Raw genomic sequence first — 20457 nt, 5'->3', positions numbered from 1 at the left:
AAGAGATGGAGGAGCAGCAGCAAGAGGAGCAACACGTCATGGCACTGAAAGGGATAAGTCCGGGGACAGCCATATTGTGATGTCCCCCAAATGTTCCAGGGTGATGTCTTATTGTAGGACCTGGGATAGAATTTGAAGCACGAAAGATACGTTTTGTTTTTTTTTTTCAGTTTTCAAAATTTTATTGAGATGTTGGGGAGAAACAACCAACATATACATTCCTCATTTCATCACAGTTGGATTTTATCCACAGAATAGGGTCTTCTCTGGCTTTGATCTGACTTCACAACTCTTTGGTACTCCCCTTCTGTGCTCTTGGCTGCCTGGTGTGGTTTGAAGCCCAGCACAGCATAGCCCATGGGTGGCATCACAAGTGGGAGCGGTAATGGCGTTTGGCTGTGGGGGAAGGACAACCAGTTAGAACACACCCATCCAGCCTCTTGCTGCCCACACGGGAATGTAATCAGAAATGAAGTCCTCAGGCTGAGTGTGGGGCTCCTGTGAGAGTTAACTCCAACAGGGGCAGCCTGGGACATCCAGCTCTGCCACATTTGCCTGCTCATCCCTCACTCACCATCATCTCGCTTTCTATTCTTCAGGTTGCCCTTCTGGTATTTTCTCTTGTTGCCACTTCTCTTGACTCCCTTGTGAGGAGCTCGGCTCTTGCCCCTCTTCATGCCATGGCTCTTTGCTTTGTGGCTGGTCGACATTGTAGTTTCTGCCAAAATGAGGGGCTTTGCAGTGCCCAGAGGCCCCGAGTCAGGGGTATTTAAGGCCTTGGCCATTGTGACTGTGCAGGGGCGTGGCCTAGCAGCTGGGTGGGGTCCCACTGTGGTGTCACTAGCTTTTTTTTCCATATCATTAATCTACAATTACATAAGGAACATTGTTTACTAGACTCCCTCCATCACCAAGTCCCCCCCACATACTCCATTATGTCACTGTCCATCGGCATAGTAAGATGCTGTAGAATCACTACTTGTCTTCTCTGTGTTGTACAGCCCTCTCCATGTCCCCCCCCACATTATACATGCTAATCATAATGCCCCCTTTCTTTTTCCCAGCCCCTTATCCCTCCCTTCCCACCCATCCTCCCCAGACCTTTTCCCTTTGGTAACTGTTAGTTCATTCTTGGGTTCTGTGAGTCTGCTGCTGTTTCGCTCCTTTGGTTTTTTTACTTTGTTCTTATACTCCACAGATGAGTGAAATTATTTGGTACTTGTCTTTCTCTTCCTGGCTTATTTCACTGAGCTAATACCCTCTAACTCCATCCATGTTGTTGCAAATGGTAGGATTTGTTTTCTTCTTATGACCGAATAATATTCCATTGTGTATAGGTACCACATCTTCTTTATCCATTCATCTACTGATGGACACTTAGGTTGCTTCCATTTCCTGGCTATTGTAAACAGTGCTATGATAAACATAGGGGTGCATATATCTTTTTGAAACTGGGATCCTGCATTCTTAGGGTAAATTCCTAGAAGTGGAATTCCTGGGTCAAACGGTATTTCTATTTTGAGTATTTTGAGGAACCTCCATACTGCTTTCCACAATGGTTGAACTAGTTTACATTCCCACCAGCAGTGTAGGAGGGTTCCCCTTTCTCCACTACATTGCCAACATTTGTTGTTGTCTTTTGGATGGTGACGATCCTTACTGGTGTGAGGTGATATCTCATTGTGGTTTTAATTTGCATTTCTCTGATGACTAGTGATGTGGAGCATCTTTTCATGTGTCTGTTGGCCATCTGAATTTCTTCTTTGGAGAACTGTCTGTTCAGCTACTCTGTCCATTTTTTAATTGGATTATTTACTTTTTGTTTGTTGAGGTGCATGAGCTCTTTATATATTTTGGATGTCAACCTTTTATCAGATCTTTCATTTATGAATATATTCTCCCATACTGTAGGATGCCTTTTTGTTCTATTGGTGGTGTCCTTTGCTGTACAGAAGCTTTTCAGCTTGATATAGTCCAACTTGTTCATTTGTTTTTTTGCCCAGGGAGATATGTTCATGAAGAAGTTGCTCATGTTTATGTCCAAGAGATTTTTGCCTATTTTTTTTAAGAGTTTTATGGTTTCATGACTTACATTCAGGTCTTTGATCCATTTCGAATTTACTTTTGTGTATGGGGTTAGACAATGATTCAGTTTCATTCTCTTGCATGTAGCTGTCCAGTTTTGCCAACACCAGCTGTTGAAGAGGCTGTCATTTCCCCATTGTATGTCCATGGCTCCTTTATCGTATATTAATTGACCATATATGTTTGGGTTAATATCTGGACTCTCTATTCTGTTCCACTGGTCTGTGGCTCTGTTCTTGTGCCAGTACCAACTTGTCTTGATTATTTTGGCTTTGTGGGAGAGCTTGAAGTTGGGGAGTGAGATCCCCCCTGTTTTATTCTTCCTTCTCAGGATTGCTTTGACTATTCGGGGTCTTTTGTGGTTCCATATGAATTTTAAAACTATTTGTTCCATTTCGTTGAAGAATGCTGTTGGTATTTTGATAGGGATTGCATTGAATCTGTAGATTGTTTTAGGTAGGATGGCCATTTTGACAATATTGATTCTTCCTAGCCAAGAGCATGGGATGAATTTCCATTTATTAGTGTCCTCTTTAATTTCCCTTAAGAGTGTCTTGTAGTTTTCAGGGTATAGGTCTTTTACTTCCTTGGTTAGGTTTATTCCTAGGTATTTTATTCTTTTGGATGCAATTGTGAATGGAATTGTTTTCCTGATTTCTCTTTCTGCTAGTTCATCATTAGTGTTGGGAGTTCTGTGTGCTTCCGTGGTCTGAGTGACTATTTCCTCCCCCAGTTTGGGGATGTTTTCCACAATTATTTCTTCAAATACACTTTCTATCCCCTTTTCTCTCTCTTCTTCTTCTGATACCCCTATAATGTGGATATTGTTCCGTTTGGATTGGTCACACCGTTCTCTTAATATTCTTTCATTCCTGGAGATCCTTTTATCTCTCTCTGCATCAGCTTCTCTGTGTTCCTGTTCTCTGATTTCTATTCCATTAACAGCCTCTTGCACCTCGTCCATTCTGCTTTTAAGTCCTTCCAGAGATTGTTTTGTTTCTGTATTCTCCCTCCCAACGTTATCCGTTAGCTCTTGCATTTTTCTCTGCATTTCCATCAGCATGGTTATGACCTTTATTTTGAATTCTTTTTTAGGAAGATCAGTTAAATCTACCTCCCCAGGTTCCCTCTCAGGGGCTGTCTGGGTTATTCTTGTCTGTATCAAATTCTTCTTCCTTTTCATGGCGATAGAGGTAGTCGTAGGCAGTTGGCGCGTGTGTCAGCTGGGAGAACAAAGTCCCTTTCTGCTTGCCTGTTGCCTTCCCTTCCTGTGATAACGGCAAACCCTAGCGGCTTGTGCTGGGCAGCTGCGTACCGACGGGGCCTCTGAGTCTGGCCCAGGAGGCTGGGGAGGAGGCTCTGCACGGCTGCTGTGGACTTGTCTGTTCTAAGGCTGCTGCTACTATGGCGGGGCCGTGCTGGAGGGGGAATGGGTGGAAGGCTGTTTCTTGCTGTGAGGGGCCTCAGAGCTGTGCTGCCGCCCAGGGGGTTAGGGCGCCCAGAGTTCCCTGGGATTCCCAGCTGCTAGGCTGAGTGTGCCAGGACACTTCCGTCCAGCTGTGAGGCTCCTGTCCCTTTAAGACTTTCAAAAAGGACTCACTTTTCTTTTGTCCCAGAGGAGCCGGCTGCAGCAACCCGCTCACAGATTTTACTTTTCCGTTTCCCTAATATCCAGCACACCATGCAATGTGTCTGCGTTCCCGGTGCGGATTACTAGGGCTGGTTATTTAGCAGTCCTGGGCTCCCTCTCCCTCCCTGCTCTGACTCCTTTCCTCCCACCAGTGATCTGGGGTCGGGGGAGCGCTCGGGTCCTGCTGGGTTGCGGCTTTGTACCTTACCCCCTTCGTGAAATGCTGAGTTCTCTCAGATGTAGATAGCCTGGCTGTTGTACTGTATCCTCTGGTCTCTCTATTAGAAATAGTTGTATTTGTTGTATTTTCAAAAATATATATGGTTTTAGGAGGAGATTTCTGCTGCCCTATTCATGCTGCCATCTTGTCTCAGTTCTTCACGAAAGATATTTTTATCTCCATCTTTACAGATGTGGTTAGTGACCTGCCCAAGGCTGCATGGCTAGGAAGTGGTAGGGAAAGGACTGGTCTCCGGGTCTTCTGACTCCATGTTTGGTGCCCTGTTAAGTGCCCCTTGGCTTCTTTTGAGAGACCACTAGCTGTGCAGATATGGAGATAGTTGACATTGATCAAGCACTTCTCAGTTTCAGCCACAGTTCTCAGAATTTTACTGGAATTAACCCAAAGTAACTCTGTATGGTAGATATGATTATAATTCCATCTCCCTGATTAGGAAAATGAGCCATAGGGAGATCAGGTAAGAGATGAGTAAGATATAGTCCTTGCCTTAAAAGAGTTCATTGAAGATTACATCTGGGAAAAATGCGTTAAGTGGTAGAGATGTGTAGAGAAGAAACCCAGAGGAAACCCACCATGGGGTGTATGTGTGTGTGTCTGTGTGTGTGCAGGGGGATGGAAGTGCATGGTGTCAGTGGACTCCCAGAAGGAAGAGCAGAGGCCAGCCTGGAAGGTGAGGGGCTCTAGCTTCTCATGGGATCCCTGGCAGACATGCCCAGGTATGACTCTGTGGGGCAGCCACCACAAGCGATGGCAAAGTCAGAGGCTGCTGGAAGTTTGCTCCTGAAACCTGACCTGGTGCCCAAGCAGACGTGATGGCAGCAGGGCTGTGGTCCAGCATTTTGGATCAGCACCCTCTGCTCCACTATGTGCCTGCTCAGCCTGCAAGGCCCAGAAAAGGTTCTCCCTTCACCAGAGGAGACCCAGGTCAATAGAACCAACCCTATTCCTGCTCTCCCATACATACCTATACCGGTTTACAGATCAGAAATGTGCTTTATTAGTTTACAGTGAGACTCATAGTCACCTGACAGTGACTTAGGACATTTCCTTGTCAAGGGTGGAAGCTTTGTTGGAAAATCCAATTGAAATCAGGTGGCTTGTGGAAGGAATGCAGAAGCCAAGGCAGGGCAAACAGCTGGCAGAAGGAACCAGCCAGCCAGTCACCAAGAACATCTGGGCAACAGAGAGAGCTGCCCCTATGGACAGGGTGAAATGCCAGGCTGAAGACTGTTCAAAAAAGTCCCTCTGTGCATTTCTAAAGGATGCACTGACCCTGCAAAATGGACATTTATCATGAGTGACACATGGCACAGAAGACTTGGTGCCATTACCTTCAGGCTGCTTGTGGTTTATACCATGGTCTCTGGTGGGTGTGGGAGGCTGTGGAGAGGCAGCACTTGGTAAATCTAAGTTTTAATCCCAGCTGATGCTAGAGGTGGGGTACACACTCAGCCTCGGGCTTCAGCTCCGTCAGTCTTGAAAATTAGAACTGTAGAGGTAGGCTAGCACAGTGGTGAAGGGCAAGGGCTCTGGGACCAGGTCCTCTAGGACCCCAGTGAGCTCCCGAAAGTTTCCTAACATCTTAGGCCTCTGTCTTTCCCTCTATAAAATAGTCACCCTCATAGGAGTATGAGAAATAACAGGATGAATGCGCATGAGTGTGTCCAGTGGTGGCTGGCACTTAGAAATGCCTAATATTCTTATCACAGGGCTGGTCCTAAGTGAGCAGACACACCCTCCCCAAGTGCGGGGGCCAGAGAGGCGCCAGGGAGGAAGGCTCTTACCTGCGGATGGTCCTGAGCAGCGTGGAGCGGGCCTCGTTGTGGAAGGTGATGATGATGCTGGTGGGGGGCAGGTCCTTGCAGTACACCAGCAGGGTGCATCTGGGGAAGCAAAGACAGGAGGGTAAGTGAGACCTGTGCGGGCAAAGCAGATCTAACAGGCTGGACAATGGCACAATGGTGGTCACCAGGATGGTCAGATGCCTGGCGTCAGGCGGGGCCACCTCACTGGGAGAGGTGCACAGCACTGGGAGAGACCCCCAAGACCTCATCCAGACCTGGACAGAGGCAGGGGTGTTGCTGAAACTGAACTTCCCACCGCCTCAGGGGAACTTGGCTTAGAGCCAAATTAAGCTGGTGTCCAGAACATGAATGTAGGCTTTCTGGCATGCTTGAGTTCGAGCACAGGGATTCCCAGGAGCCACACAAAACCACCCCCAGTCTGAGGCCCTGATCCCCAGTCTGTGTCATCCCAGAAAGCAGAGGCCTCACCATGTTCTGGGCCAGCAGCCCCAGCCCACCACACCACCGGTGACCCTAACCTCCTGCCACACATGTTGAAATCTGGCAGAACACGTTAAAGAGGCAGAACCCTAAACCCCAGTATAAACTGTAATTCGCATTCATTTCCACGTGTGCAGGATCATTTGGTATGACAATTACATCTAGGGTAATTTCAATTTAATACCTCGCTGCAAGTGAAAATTGTAGCCCACAGCCAAAAATTACTATAATACTGAAAATAAACCTGCCAAGCGAGGCTGCTGACACCAGGAGCTGTCCCTGGGTAAAAGCTCCGTCCTGTTCCCCCATCTCCCAGGGATTGTCCAATTACAGGGAGGGGTGTGAAGAGGGAGTAAATAACACACATCTGTTGAGTCAAACATTTCCTCTCTCCATTTTCCAATTTTTTTTCTAGCTTGGGGCTTTTAAGTTGGGGTCCAGACACCCAAAGTTGGCCTTGAACAAGACTGTGAGCCCTTTGAAACTGTCTGCAGTTATGTGTGTAAATGCGTGGTTTTTTTCTGGGAAAATGGTTCATAGTTTTCACTAGATTGTTAAAGAAGCCTGTAGCCTAAACACTTATGAACCTCAGTTTTAAGCTAATGGGCCTGACATCCCTTTGGCTTCCCTGATAATTTTGAACACTTTTTCCCATGAGAGCAAACTCCAAATAAGAGAACTTAGGCAGAGAAAGCTGGGCTGTTATGCTCAGAAACTGGAGCACAGCCTGGGCTTGAGTCATCCACACAGAGCCAGGAATTAAAAAAGGAAGACCCAGGGGAAGACAGTGGAAAGATAAGTCATGACCTTTAAGCCTTCTTGTACCCCTCCCACAGAGACAACTTGTCACCACATCCTATCAGCTCCATCTACTAATGAAACTCTCCTGAATCCCCATGGGCCCAGCTCAGAGAGTCTTGCTGGGGATCCCTGTGGCAGCCTCATGACCAGTCTTCCTGCCTCCACCCTCTGCCCCCTGCCAGTGTCCTGTCTACCACACAGCTCTGCCCTGGCCTTCCTGTGGCTTGGAGCCCTCAGTGGCTCTGGAGTCCCAGCACCCTATGACAGCCTTCAAGACCTTTCATAATGGCAACTTCATATGCTATTATAACTCTTTGCCACTCATCACACTATTACTTCTGCATGGAACAATGTCCTCCTCCACCCAATGAACTCCTACTCATCCTTCAAGACCCAGAGCATATGTCCCTTCTGCTGTGAAGACATTCTGTACTCTCCAGATAGGTAATGACCTGTCCTTTGTGCTCCCATAATTCTATACATCTCTCCTCTAGCACTTCTCGAGATGGGACTGTCTCCCTCACCTGACTATGAGTTCCACTAGGAAGGGACCCTTGTCTTTGTCCATGTCCCTAGAACAAGAGTTAAGTATACCAGATACCCATCACTGAGAAAGGGAGAAAGAAATTCAGGAAATGCTTTCCTGGGTCAGCTGATGACTAAGCCTTTTATAGTTTTAAAAGGTATGGGAGCCTCCTCCCAGATGGCTTCCAGGGATTCGCATCTGCCGGTCTTCATGCCTTGTGCAGTACTGTCCCTCGCTGAATTAGAGCTAGTTTTTATGACTAACAGAATATGATGGATGTGAAAGCGTGTGACTTCCAAGTTTAAAACATAAAAGCCCTGCAGGTTCCCTACTGGCCTCTTAGAGGAAAGTCAGCTGCCAAGCTGTGAGGACATTCAAACAGCCTTGTAGAGAGATGTCCTGTGAGGAAGGAACTGAGGCCTCCTGCCCACAGCCAGCACCAACTTGCCAGCCATAGGAATGAGCCACCTTAGAAGTAAATCTGCACCAGCTCCCATCAAGCCGGCAGATGACAGCAGCCCAGTGGCCCCAAAAGAGCCAGCCACTCAGCCAAGATGCAAATTCCTGACCCACAAAGACTACAGATAATCCGTGGTCCCTGTTGAGAGTTAAGTCACTAAGTTTTGGGGTGATTTGTTGTGCATTAGATAATTATCCTAAAAAGGGAAGGAAAACGCCTTGAAAAAGCCTCCTGTGAGAAGAGGCCTTGGACTTGTCTATCCCTGGATGTGGACCTGAGTCTAAGTTGGCAGCAGTGGGAAGGGTGGAAGGCAGGTGGCTGGTCGAGGTGGATTTGGGGGCTCCCTCGGTTGGTGAGCTGCAGGGTCTGTGAGGGCACAGAGAAGCTTAGAGAGACACAGGCAGAGGGGGAGGCAGTAGTGAGTGTGCTCCCGGGGGGGAAGAGTACTCATCTCTCCACAGGAAGGTAGTAAAGCTAAGGCTTAGCAGGACCTCCTTGTCTCCATCAGAGAAAGGAGAGAGAAAAGACCAACCAGAGTGACTCAGAAGGTCACTCCCTGGGCACTGCCCTGGAGGTGGCTTCCCCTCCACACCCTGGGACACAATAGGGCCCCAAACCCATTTTTGTGATATAAGTTATTCAGGGACAAGTTGGTGTGGGAGGGTAGTTTTGGGAGTTAGCTGCTTAGAGGACTTCTGGGGACAGGGATTGGTTTCCCTGCCATGCTGGCATCCAACTGGATGGCAGGCATATACCACATGGTGACACTGTGCGTGTGCACACAGGTGGTGGGAGAGGGGGAGGCAGGTGTGACTCCAGCTGGGGTGGTGAAGAAGGCTTTGTGGAGGAGATGCTGGATCCCCAGGGTGAGGTAGGGATGGATGGACAGCAATAGGGTGCAGTGTCCCAGTCATGGCCCAGTTCTGGCCCTCAGGCTGAGTGCTGAGTGAGGCAGGTCACTGAACACTGGCCCAGGGGACTGGACATCACTGACCAGCTGCAGGACTGCAGGCAAACCATCACCTCTGCAGGCTGCTATCTGCTCATCAGTCAGATGGGTTGGGTTCAAGGCTCTCCTGAAAAAGCTTCTCACAGCATCAGCAATCAGAAGCTTGGAGTGTAGCTAGAATTCAATAAACATGGTTGATTTGAATGCAGTGTCGCAAAGACCATTCTGCAGCTGAGGCTTAACAGTGTGGCAGGACACCAGAATTTACTTTTCTAAGCCTCAGTTTCTTCATCTAAACAGTGGAGACAATTTTTAACTTGTACATTTTTCTCCCTAGGTTATGACTATGTTAGGTAATAGTCAATGCTTGACAAATAGTAACTATCATTATTGTTCAATGAGGAGTTGAAATCTGCAGATGACTCCTCCCACTGGGTGGAGTCATATCTTGTATGGACCAGACAGGCATCTCTAGTGGGTGGTCCGCCCTGTCCAACAGCAGGTGGGAGGCATTGAGAGGCAAGAAGAGGAAGAGGAGAGAGCAGAGTATTGCATCAGAGTTAGAGAAAGGAATCTGGGCTGTGATACTGATTTGAATCCCAGGATCTACCCTAAACTGGCTGTGTGCCCTTGGGCACATCATTTACCTTTTCTGAGTCTTAATGTTGTCACCTGTAATGTGTGGACAAATACCTCTCCTCCAAGCTTGCTGTGAGTACCAAAGACACTGCAGGCAATGCACCAGGTGTTTAACAGAAGCTGAAGTCAATGGTGGCTGGAATTATTATTATCATGACCCTACCGTGGCTGATCCAGCCTCCTTGCACTGGTCAGTGCTCAGGGACCAGAACCACAAACTCAGTTCAGAAGAGGAAGGGGCCTTGGAGATGACCTGGTTCAACCTCCTAAACTGGGCAAACTTGGTGCCAAAGCGAGCACTGGTTGGAGCCTGGGTGGTTGTGCTCCTGGATGTCAGTCCCCTCCAGCCTCCTATGCATGCGTAATAAAGAACTGGGCTCTTCCTGGTGCCCCACAGGAATCCCGTAAGTGCCCCCAGTACGTGCAGGCCCTCATACCACCATGGCGCGGACATCCTGGCTCATAGGACTTCTGCCTCTGCTCACAGCCATTCTTTTTCTCATATGACCCTCACACCAGCCTCTGAGAACCTCCTTCACCCTGCAGAAGAGGAGAACTGAGGCTCAGAAGCTCAAGGTCACACACCTGGAAAGTGACTCCCATGGGCTGAACCCCAGTCCTGTGTTTTCTTCCTGGTATTTTGTCCCTAGGGTCCCACATTCCTGCTTAGGGAGAAGCACAGTACACTGGCAGCACAAGGCCAATGGGCCGAAAAAAATTCTTAAAACTGGACACTGTAAGAAGAGTCAGCTCAGACAGTGGGCTCTCTGCAAAAAGGACCTAAAAGATTAATCAAACAGCAAGATCTATCAGGGACACAAGGGGGATGAGAAAGTCAGCCAACACTGAGATCAGGTGCTGGCAGATGGATGAGAAACCATGTTTATAATTTATTAAAGATTCATGGGTTTTACTGGAGAGGAGCTAGTGAGCAGGAGATATCAGTGTGGCGGCAGAGGCAGGAGGAGGGGCGGGACTGCAGTGGGTGGGGAGAAAGCTGCTACCGATTGCCACAGAAGCTCATGCATAAGGCACGACCCTCTGAGCTGTTTCCACATGTAGTTCTTCTTTTCTTAGACTCTTGATTTTCCCAAGTTCAGGGGCACTCAAGATGCTTCCTGAACCATCAGTGTCTTGAGTGTTCAGTGCCACTTACTGTTTGAGGATGCTTCCACAGAGGTGTTCTGATAAGCTAATGCCAGGGCTCCAGTAAGAGCGTCTCCCTCTTCTCTGTCTCTCCACCAGCCAATTACTGCTTCCCTGGCTACCCCTGCCCCTGAACGAGTGCCAGCGCAGGATGTCATGAACACTAAGTGATGATCACTGTCAGTCACAGCAAACATGTAATGCTCTGCACATGCCTTTTATTTCACTGCACAGGCTCATTAAGTGGGCAGCAGCCCGTAAACAGTGTTAGGATATCATCATCATCCCCATTTTATCAGTGGGCAGTAGGGGCTCCTGGTAGCCCCCAGGCATGCCTGCTGGGGCGAGGACCCAGGTCCTCTGACTCCTGGATACGATCAGCACCCTGCCATTACGGTACAGAAGATGTGGTCATAAATTATAAACGTTCAGGATTTTATTCTTGAGCATAAAAATAGGAGGGAGTGATGGAGAGACAGACCCAATCACTTTGGATCAGGGAGGAGAGCATACTTATTATTACAAAATGTAGATGTAAAAGAAGGCCGCTCTGGCTTCCCCAGAATTGACCATGGCTCTGAGTCTGAGAAGACAAAGGGGCTCCAGTGTCCCAGAGGGAGACTGAGGGCAGCTGGAGAAAGAGGAAAGGTCATGCCAATGTGCAGCATGGCATAATGGGAATCAAACAGGCCTGGGTGGGACACACTGGATCCACTATGCCTTCCAAGCATCAGGGTGTCCATAAGCATCCAGCTGTCACTCAGGACTCCTCTGTGCCCTATGTACTATGTAGACCCATATGCCCCCACTTAAATTACCGCCCCAAGAAGCAGTTTCTCCCAAGCTCTAGAATCCAGCAGTTGCAGTGAGCTACCCTGGAGGGACAGGCTGCCACTCCTGGGCAGTTAGAGGAGATGGGACATGGCTGGCTGAGCTGCCAGAGGGGCAGCCTAACAGGGGCTCCCACTTACTGCCCAGATGGAGCCAGAAAAGGTGAGTGAAGGTATGATTTCCATGAGGCCCTGGGAGGGGCAGTTAATGAGCATCTGTTCCTAAACAGAAAGCTAGTTTGTCCCTCTGATTCCTGCAGTGTCAGTGCACACCACAGAGGTCAGGCCCAGACAGAGAAAACGAATGGCTTTTTTCCTCCATATGCTCCATTTCCCGAACTCTACAGCCACAAAGGCCAAGGGAAGCACAGACATAAGATATAAAGTGGGGGTCTCCTGGGAGAATACAGTCTGTGGACTCCCAGATGCAGGAGGTGGGGCATGTCCTCCCTGCCTCCCATACGTCCTTCCCTAGGTCACTGCATCACCACTTGAGCCCTGACGAGGCCTCATGGAGACCCTGTCTCCTCCCCTCTTCTCCCTTGCCAGCAACACCCAACCCACTGCTGGCAAATGTGAGGAACAAAGGATGAGAGGGACAAAGCTTTTGGCCCAGTGACCTTTCCGGAATGTCAGTTCCCACGGGACAGGGACAGTGAACTTGCTGCCAGCTTTTTGAGTCAAGATTTCGTTCTTATAGCTGAGAACATCTAATACATTCCCAGCTCCATTCTGTGTAAGGAAGCCTGGTCCCAGCTAGGAGAAAAAGGAAGATGACCCAAAACTATAAAATGCCAAATCTGTGACTGGCCTCTAGGTTCAAGCTTAACTCTAAGGAAGAGAAAAACACAAGCAGGATACAAAGTATGACAGTTGTAAAATCAGAAATCCCTTTAATCTCATTTCATGGGCAACACTGATACACTGTAAGGCATGAAATTTTTATTTCATGTCAGTTTCACTGGGATTTCACATGCAGATTAATTTGTTCATCCACATAAACATATACTACTTCTAGTCTTGCTTCAACAGCTGCCCTCACTTAGTATTATGGAAATCCTGCATCTCATAAAAGACACTTAAAATAACAGTGAGATCTGCTATTTCATTATGCTGCCACAGTCTGCATTGCTGAAAATGTACAACATTCTTATATACTGGGAAAGGGGATACCTGGGCCAGGGCGGGGACGTGAGCTCCCAGGACCTTGGTTGGGAGCTGTGGTGGGCAGTGGATGGTCCCAACCCCGACCTTCTTGTGTAATCCCCGCCCCTTAAGTGTGAGCTGAGCCAGGTGACTTGCTACTAGGGAATGGAATACAGTTAAAGTAATGGGACATCACTTCTGTGATTAGGTTCCAAAAGACTGTGACTTGTGTCTTTTTGTTGCATGCTTTAGCGAAGCAAGCTGCCGTGCTGCAAGGAACTGAGTGTGGCCTCCAGTCAACAGCCCAAGAGGAACTGAATCCTGCCAACAACCATGTTCAGAGCTTGGAAGAGGATCTGCTTCAGTCACTCCCTGAGATGCCTGCAGCCCCAGCTGCCTCCTGGATAGCTAACTGTGAGACCCGCAAGGAAAGGACCAACCTAAGCCATGCCCGAATGCCTGACCCCCAGAAACTGTGAGGTCAGAGATGTCTTGTTTTAAGGCACTAAGTTGTGGCGTAATTTGTTCTGCAGCATTAGACAATGAAAATGGGCCCCCGTAGCTACCTAAGAAGACAAGTCCACCAGGACTTCTCATTCCCCTGGGGTCAAAGGTAGATTCCCTTGGGTACTTGGTGGAAGAGCTGTGCCACTGCATCATGATCCCCCAGACACAGTGCTCCCAGAGTCCCCATAGGGCCCTTGATTCATGCTCTGGAGGATTCTGCTTCACAAGACACTAAGTATAGGATGATGCCTCGAGGGCCCTACCTACAGAAGTTCTTTAGGAGCACCTTTTGGGGTTAATTCGAACCTTTATAGATTCAACTCCCTTAGGGGGTTTGTAATAGAAACCACAATACATAGGAAAGTACTTGAGTGACTCTCTTCTCACTTTTCCCATGGACAGTACATAGCTAGTACCCTTCCCATGCATAGAGAAATTAATTCATTTCAAAAATGGATGGCTTTCAAGCTTAATTCTCTTACAGAAGTCCCAGGAAGGCTGACCCTCATGATACCATAGACCTTCCTCCACTCCATGAACACTAGGCCATTTGACAGGGGACTTGGCCTCGGGGTGGGCCTACTTAGGTCAACAAATGCACTCCTTTGTACCACCCACCACCACATTCGTGCTTGACTCTGTCAGACCAGTTCAGGGTCTTCAGTTCATTTCTTGCTCCTCGGAGGATCCTCCTGGATTTCTTAGTCAGCTATTTCCTGTAGCATTAGATTTCTAAGAAAACCCTCATCTTGACAGTTCTAGGGCACTTCAGATTAATTGCAGCCCGTAGATCACAGTGGTGATCCCGGGAATCAGCTCTGCAAGCCTCTTCTCCTGGCAGTGTAAGAATGCCCCAAGGAGTCTTTGCTGGGAAGCTAGCTGGGGAAGGGGGCACTGTGGTATAACAGGCCATGTCTGAACTCTCCTCAAGGTTCAGTCTCTGCCTCTACTTTATTTTGCAGCCTGCAGTAGCTGGAAGACCTTTCTCTTTTTGGTTCCAAACAAAGTCCTGGGTTGCTGCAACACTGGACTGCAAAGGACCGGACAGATCACCAGGTTAGGCAGTTCTACACTGAACTGGTAGACAGTATCTCTAGGAAGAGTCTAGGCATGCTCTGTGAATAAAGTGCACAAGAGCCCAGAACTTTGGCAAGTGAGAAATACTGGGAAAATACTTGATTGCCTTTCTGGTGATCCACCAAAGCACATTAACATGCTAAAGGTTCTGAGCCAGCCTACTAAGCTTTGACCTCAAACCTGCCTCTGCAATCCTTGTACTTTTTCTTCTTTCCTAGCACACTAACCCTCACACATAACGGGAACTCAAATATTTACTGGATATATATTGAGTAAAGCATAGCATTTAATATCCTATCAAACAGAATTTTGTGGGGCACAGGTTTAGAAAACACTGGTTTCAGCTTGCTCCTTTTATCACAGATGAGGAAACTAAGGTCCAGAACCGAACTACCTACCCAAGACCACTCTGCCAGTTAGTGGCCAAGGTAAGATGCCCTAGTTCTTAGTTACTGCACTTGCTGTTTCCTTAAGGCGGTCTTTGCTGGGGGGTGGGGGGGCCTGTCAGATGGTACCGAGAGGTCCCTGGCCCCGGTCCCTGGGTTACCAGCCACCTCTGCTTTCCAGTGTCCTTTTACTACCCTCTCCCCCTAAAATACTCCCACCAAGGCCACTATTACTTCTCTATGCCACTACATCTAATGCAAACTTTTCAGTCTTTTTCTTACTTGGCATCTCTGCAGCACCTGACATTGAGGGTCACACATTTTAATAAGTGCTTGTTCCTCTGCCCTTGGCTTTGGTGAAATCACCCAGCACTGCTGCTATCCTCTTAGGCAGTTTCCTTTCTCTTTCTTTCTTAGTTTTCTTTTTCTTTCCCTCATCTAAAATTCTGGTGTTCACCAAAAAATTCTCTCCCAAGCCATCTTCTTCCTAGTCTTCCTTCTCTTTAGATTATCTAACTTGTTTCCAAAGCTTCAATTTCCCATACATTTGCCACTGATCCCAACCCTAACCTGAATCCTGATGACCATCTTCCCTTGGACGTCCCCATGAGATGACCTCCTCACTCACCCTCTGCCTCCCATACCTGGGTCAACCCTGCCGACCCTTCCATGTTCCCCAGCTCACCATTACATGTGCCCAAACCCAAGAGATATTCTGGGTTCCTGCCTCTCCCTTCCTCCCCCCAATCTAATTAAACCTAGTCCTATTGACCCTTCTTACTTATCTCTGGTCCCCACTGTTTCTCCACATTCCCATCATGTCTTCTCCAGACTACTGTAGTGCCTTTCTGGCTGGCTTTATCCCCTTCCAATCTATCCTGCCTGCTGCAGCTAGAACATCTTTCCAAACTGCCGATCTTTAACACATTCCAACGCTGCCCAGCTGCTGACAAAATAAAGTTGAAACTCCTAATCACAGCTTACCATCCTAGTAACCTGGCACCACTTCTGACTCCTCTCTGCACATCCTCTGAGTTCCAGCCCCATGCTGCCTGACTTACTCTTTCTCCCTCTGTATCTCTGCAAGTGCCGCCTCTCACCCATATGTCTGAAATGCACTCCCCTCTCTTCCAAGGCCAGGCTATTTCCTCTTCTTCTAATCTTGGCTTGGAAGTTACCTCTCCAGAAAGCATTTTTTGCTCTCCCAAGGCTCTTCCAACATGTTCCCCAGGACCCTGCTTTCACCCCATTACTGTAATTTATTGCCAAGCATTGCAAGCTTACTTTTCTGTATCCTCTCCTCACTTGGCAGTTGCAATGAAGGCGAGGACCTATTTGTAGTTGTAAACTCAGTACTGAGCATGGTGACTAAACACAGTAGATATCCAATAAATGTCTGAAGAGTGAGTGGATGGATGAGTGGTAAAGACGCAGGTGAGGCTTCCATGGGGGCAAGGCCAGCAGGGAAAACATCCCTTGCCAAGTGGTGTGGGTGACACCAGATCAAGGGAGCTGCAGAGCTAAAGCCAAAACAGGTGCCAAGGTCAACCATGCAGAGAAGAGAGACAAACAAGTCACCAAAACTGTCTTCTTGAGCCACAGCAGCAAGAACAGGGTGCCTTGGGCTAAGGCTGTCCTGGGAGACACTGGGGGCGGTCATCTGGGCCTGTGGAGCTCTGACACATCCTTTGTAGCACTGGAAATACTCAGCTGTGTTTAAAAGAGTCCCCTCACCACTTACCAAAGTCCCAGGCTTGATGAACAATGCTTCCTCTAGGAAGGGGATGGGAATCTACCCAATAGGGCTGCCAGGCTACAGACTGGATACCCTCTTCTCCCAGACCTGCCCTGTCCAGTAGGGTAGCCACTAGCCACATGTAGCTATTGAGCATTTGAAATATATCTAGTCGGATGGATATGTAAGGGTGGAACACACAAAATTTCATTCAGACTTCACATGAAATGTATAATATCTTAAGAATTTTTTTACATTGATTCTATGTTGAAATGATATTTGCATAATTGGGCTAAATATAATTATTAAAATTTTTTTCACTTGTTTCTTTCCTTAACATGTAACCACCAGAAAACTTTAAATTACGCATGTGGCTGACATCTATTGCTATTGGACATTGTTGTCCTTTGTCATTACTGAACCTTAGCTTGTATATAATCCAATTTAAAATTTCAGCATTAGTGTCAGACAGTGGTTTCTAGACACTGGGTTCTTTCCAATGAGTAAAATAAAATTTTAAAAAAATTACAGAGGTCATTATTAGGTTTGTGACATTTTGTTTTGCAGGAAATATTCTATTTTTTAAATTCCATCATCTAGCATCATCATTACTTCATAAAGAAAGGGTGTCTAAACACTAGAAATGGCCACAATCTCAGAACAATCAAAAGCTCTTTAAATTGTGAAATTAAGCTTTAAGAAAATCTCCTTCATGATTACCCATCTCCCCCAAGTCCATGGATCAGGTCTACACTAGCTCACCACCTGGCATCTGAAGTACAGTGCAAGGCGTGTTCCACTAAATTATGATGAGCCTGTGTCTGACCACCATCCCCAGACAGCATGGACACTAAACACAGAAGACAGGACATCTCCCCTCTTTGCTCGGGAACCAGAAGCTCTACAGTGCTTGGTGCTGTATGGTTTTCTAATCTCTGGCCCCAGGGGATGTCCTCATGCACCTCTCTGCCTGTGCTGCCACGTGCAATCTGGGCTCAGAACACACAGCTGACTTGGAGAATGCAGACGCCCCTGGCTGCATTTAGACCTCCTAGAAATGACCATTGCTCTACTCTGCACCAGGGCCCCTTTGTTTTTCCAGACAACTAATTTTGGTCTCTTGCGTAGACTAGCCCCTTCAGAGTGGGCGGGACCCTGAGGTTCAGTGGAAACCATGGGGAAGCGACAGCACCTTCTCTCCAGGGGGACCAGCTGGTTTCGGGAGGCTGCAGAGGGGCTTCTTTTGAGATGCATCCAGAACTGTGTAAGGTGGTACCAAGCACCACCCAGATGGCAGCTGTGTGCTTGTACACATGTGTGTGTGTGCATATATGTGTATGTGCACAGAGAGGAGTGTGCTCAAAAGGCAAATGCAGAGTCTAGCCGGGACCAGGCAGTGTGGAGGGGGGCCAAGGCTTATTTTTGAAATGTTTCCTGAAAAAGATTTCTCAGTGTCTGGGACTAGGGCTCCTTGAAGTCTTATTTTAGCCCTGCTTGAATCACATTACACAATAGTAATAATAGATCACATTTATTGAATCCTCACTATGTCTTAGGTGTTCTCCCAAGAGCTTTAATCTGTACAGTAATTCTCTGGGGTAGGTGCTATGATTCCTCCCCTCTTGTGGAGCACACGTCTGTAAGGAGCAGAGCCACACTATGAAACCAGATGGTCTGGCTTCCAGCTCTGGGTTCTCACACATTTCCCTAGACTGTCCTTTGACAGTCATGCAACTCACTGGCTCTCAAACCTTTACTTCATACTGGCCTTTCTCTCTGTCTTCAGTTTTGAAAAGTGCATGCTGGAAGGTTCTGAAAAGTGGAAAATCACAAGTCTGGGCTGTCCTTCACTTGCTAAAGAATGCTGTTTCCCTTTGATATTCCCTAAGGTATTTCCAGATATTTCTCAGACTCCCAGTTAACAGATCAGAGAAGAGTCAGCCTTTCCTTTTGCCTAAGGAGGGAAAAGTTCTTCAAACTAAAGAGGCTGAGGTAAGACCTGTAGCCCAGTGACCGTGACGATGTACAGACCCAGCACACTGAGCTCAGGAATAGTCTGGGGGAGGGGCAAGGGTCCCCGCTCTCTTATTCTCCAGGGGACTCACAACAGCACGCCCCTCTGGAAGGCCTGAGGTGGGGAGGCAGAAAGCAAAGGCTTCCCGCACATCTTCCTGCATCTTCCCGGTCAGTCCATCAATCCTGAGTCAGTCCTGCTCCAAATTCTGCCTCCCCCTCCTTTTGGTCTCATCACCACCTGCCCGAGCCTGGTCCACACCCTTGCGACAGCCTCCAGACTGCTCTTCCCTCCCGCAGACCCGCGGCTCCAGCTCACTCCCACCTGCCTCTCCGCCTTCACCTCCTAAACACCCTGCTTCTCGTTTACCTCTCTCCACCTTCAGTAGTTCCCTGAAGCTAAACCTTGACCATATCCCAGGATCTGCCCCGCCCTACAGTCCCCTGCCTGAGCCCACGGGCCCTGCCAGCCCGGTGCCCACACTCACCTCTGGGCACGACCTCCACGTCTCCCCCATCCGCCATCTTCTTTTCGTGGTTGCCCGTCACCCCTGTACAGTGTTTAACCCACAGCGGCTTGCTCCACTGGCCTCCTCGTGGGCTCCCTGCTCTCACTCCCCTCTCTGCATGGCCTCGCCATCTTCTCTGTGGGCAGAGGCCACTTTTCCATTTTTTTATATCCCTATGGACAAGCTACTCTCCCAGGTGGAGTCAATTTCCTCATCACTAAAACCAGGATCATAGCAAAGCCGTTGTGAGGCTTAACTGAGAGAACATATTTAAGGTGCCTACCGCATGTCAGGGGGATGGTTTGATCAATAAATGTTGCCTGATTATGGTCCTGGATTTATGTGCTAACCTGCAGAATTCTTTGTTGAGTGAAGGTGCCTTTAAATTTCCTGTGATTTGATTTTCTCTCTCTCTGTTCTGAAGCGTTAGTTCCACATCTGCACTCCCAAACCCTGATATTTTCAGAGATAGTCTGAGAATGAAGCCAGTGCAGTGCTCTTTGAGTCCATATTCCCTCAGCTGATGCTGATGAGGGCCAGGCACCATGCCAGGCTTGGGCATGGGGGTGGGAGGGTGGTGATATCAAGATAAGCCAGCATGCCTGCCCCAAGTTGCTCAAGGCCTCAGGGAGAGACAGAAAGCAAACTGGTGTTTGCAACTCAGGGTAACGGGTGCTCAGAAGTGAGCCTGGGAATGAGGAGGAGTTGTCAAACCTAACCTGACAGGGCAGGATGTCTTCCAGGAGAGAGGGAGCCCCCCCACCCTCAAACCTGGATTCCTGGAAGATGAAAACATGTCCTGAGCAGAGAGCATCAAGAGGAGGAGGCATGAAGCCAGGTAGCAGGCTGCGAGCCTGGGTGGGTGTGTCAGGGGAGGGGGTGAGCTGACAGCACTTGAAGAGTTTTTCATGAGAGCAACGTGTCTATATTTGAAAGTTTTCCAAAGAAGTGTAGAGGATGGACTGGTGTGTGGCTGGGGCTGCTGCAGTCACCCAGGTGAGAGGGGACAGCAGGTGAGTAGAGCAGCAAGGTCAGAGACAAAGGGTTATCTAGGAGGCAGACTCAACAGAACAAGGGTGAAAGATGAGAAGAACTCCAAGGGTTTGGGCTTGCAAAGGGTAAACAGTGGCACCTGCCCTCAGATGGAGCGGGCGGCAGCAAAAAGGGTGCTTGCTGTCTTGAGAGGTAGTACAGGCAGGCTCAGCGAGGCCTGGGGTAAAGAATATGTGATATGCCTGTATGATGAATTGAGGAGGAGAATCGGGAGAGTGGGGGAGCAGAACAGATGTAACACGCCTGCTCTGGCTTGCTTCAGGGTCATGGCGACGCACAGGCAAGGGCACAATGCGAGAGCTGTCCCCGCACAGTAAGCTTCAGTCAAGTACAAGGACCTCTTTCTGTTGCATCAGGGACCCCAAGGCTAACCACAAGGGGCCTTCGCTGATCTCACGTCGTGCTGGCCCAGGTGGAACCCTGCTGGCTATGTGACTCC

General features: G+C 48.3%; 1 protein-coding gene across 3 annotated transcripts in view; it reads right to left on the bottom strand.

Moving 5' to 3' along the window:
- The window catches only part of GALNT14 (polypeptide N-acetylgalactosaminyltransferase 14), a 202957-nt gene that overhangs the window by 45075 nt on the left and 137425 nt on the right, over positions 1–20457 (bottom strand). For all 3 annotated transcript variants that reach the window (XM_036903619.2, XM_036903620.2, XM_036903618.2), the window contains exon 3: positions 5741–5839. In XM_036903619.2, the coding sequence (XP_036759514.1) occupies positions 5741–5839 (99 nt within the window). The remainder of the gene's footprint in view (positions 1–5740; positions 5840–20457) is intronic.

This window comes from Manis pentadactyla, chromosome 2 (genome assembly GCF_030020395.1).
Source record: "Manis pentadactyla isolate mManPen7 chromosome 2, mManPen7.hap1, whole genome shotgun sequence".
Taxonomy (NCBI): Eukaryota; Metazoa; Chordata; class Mammalia; order Pholidota; family Manidae; genus Manis; species Manis pentadactyla.
Note: the sequence above shows the minus strand (reverse complement) of the source record. Positions and strands in the feature narration are given on the sequence as shown.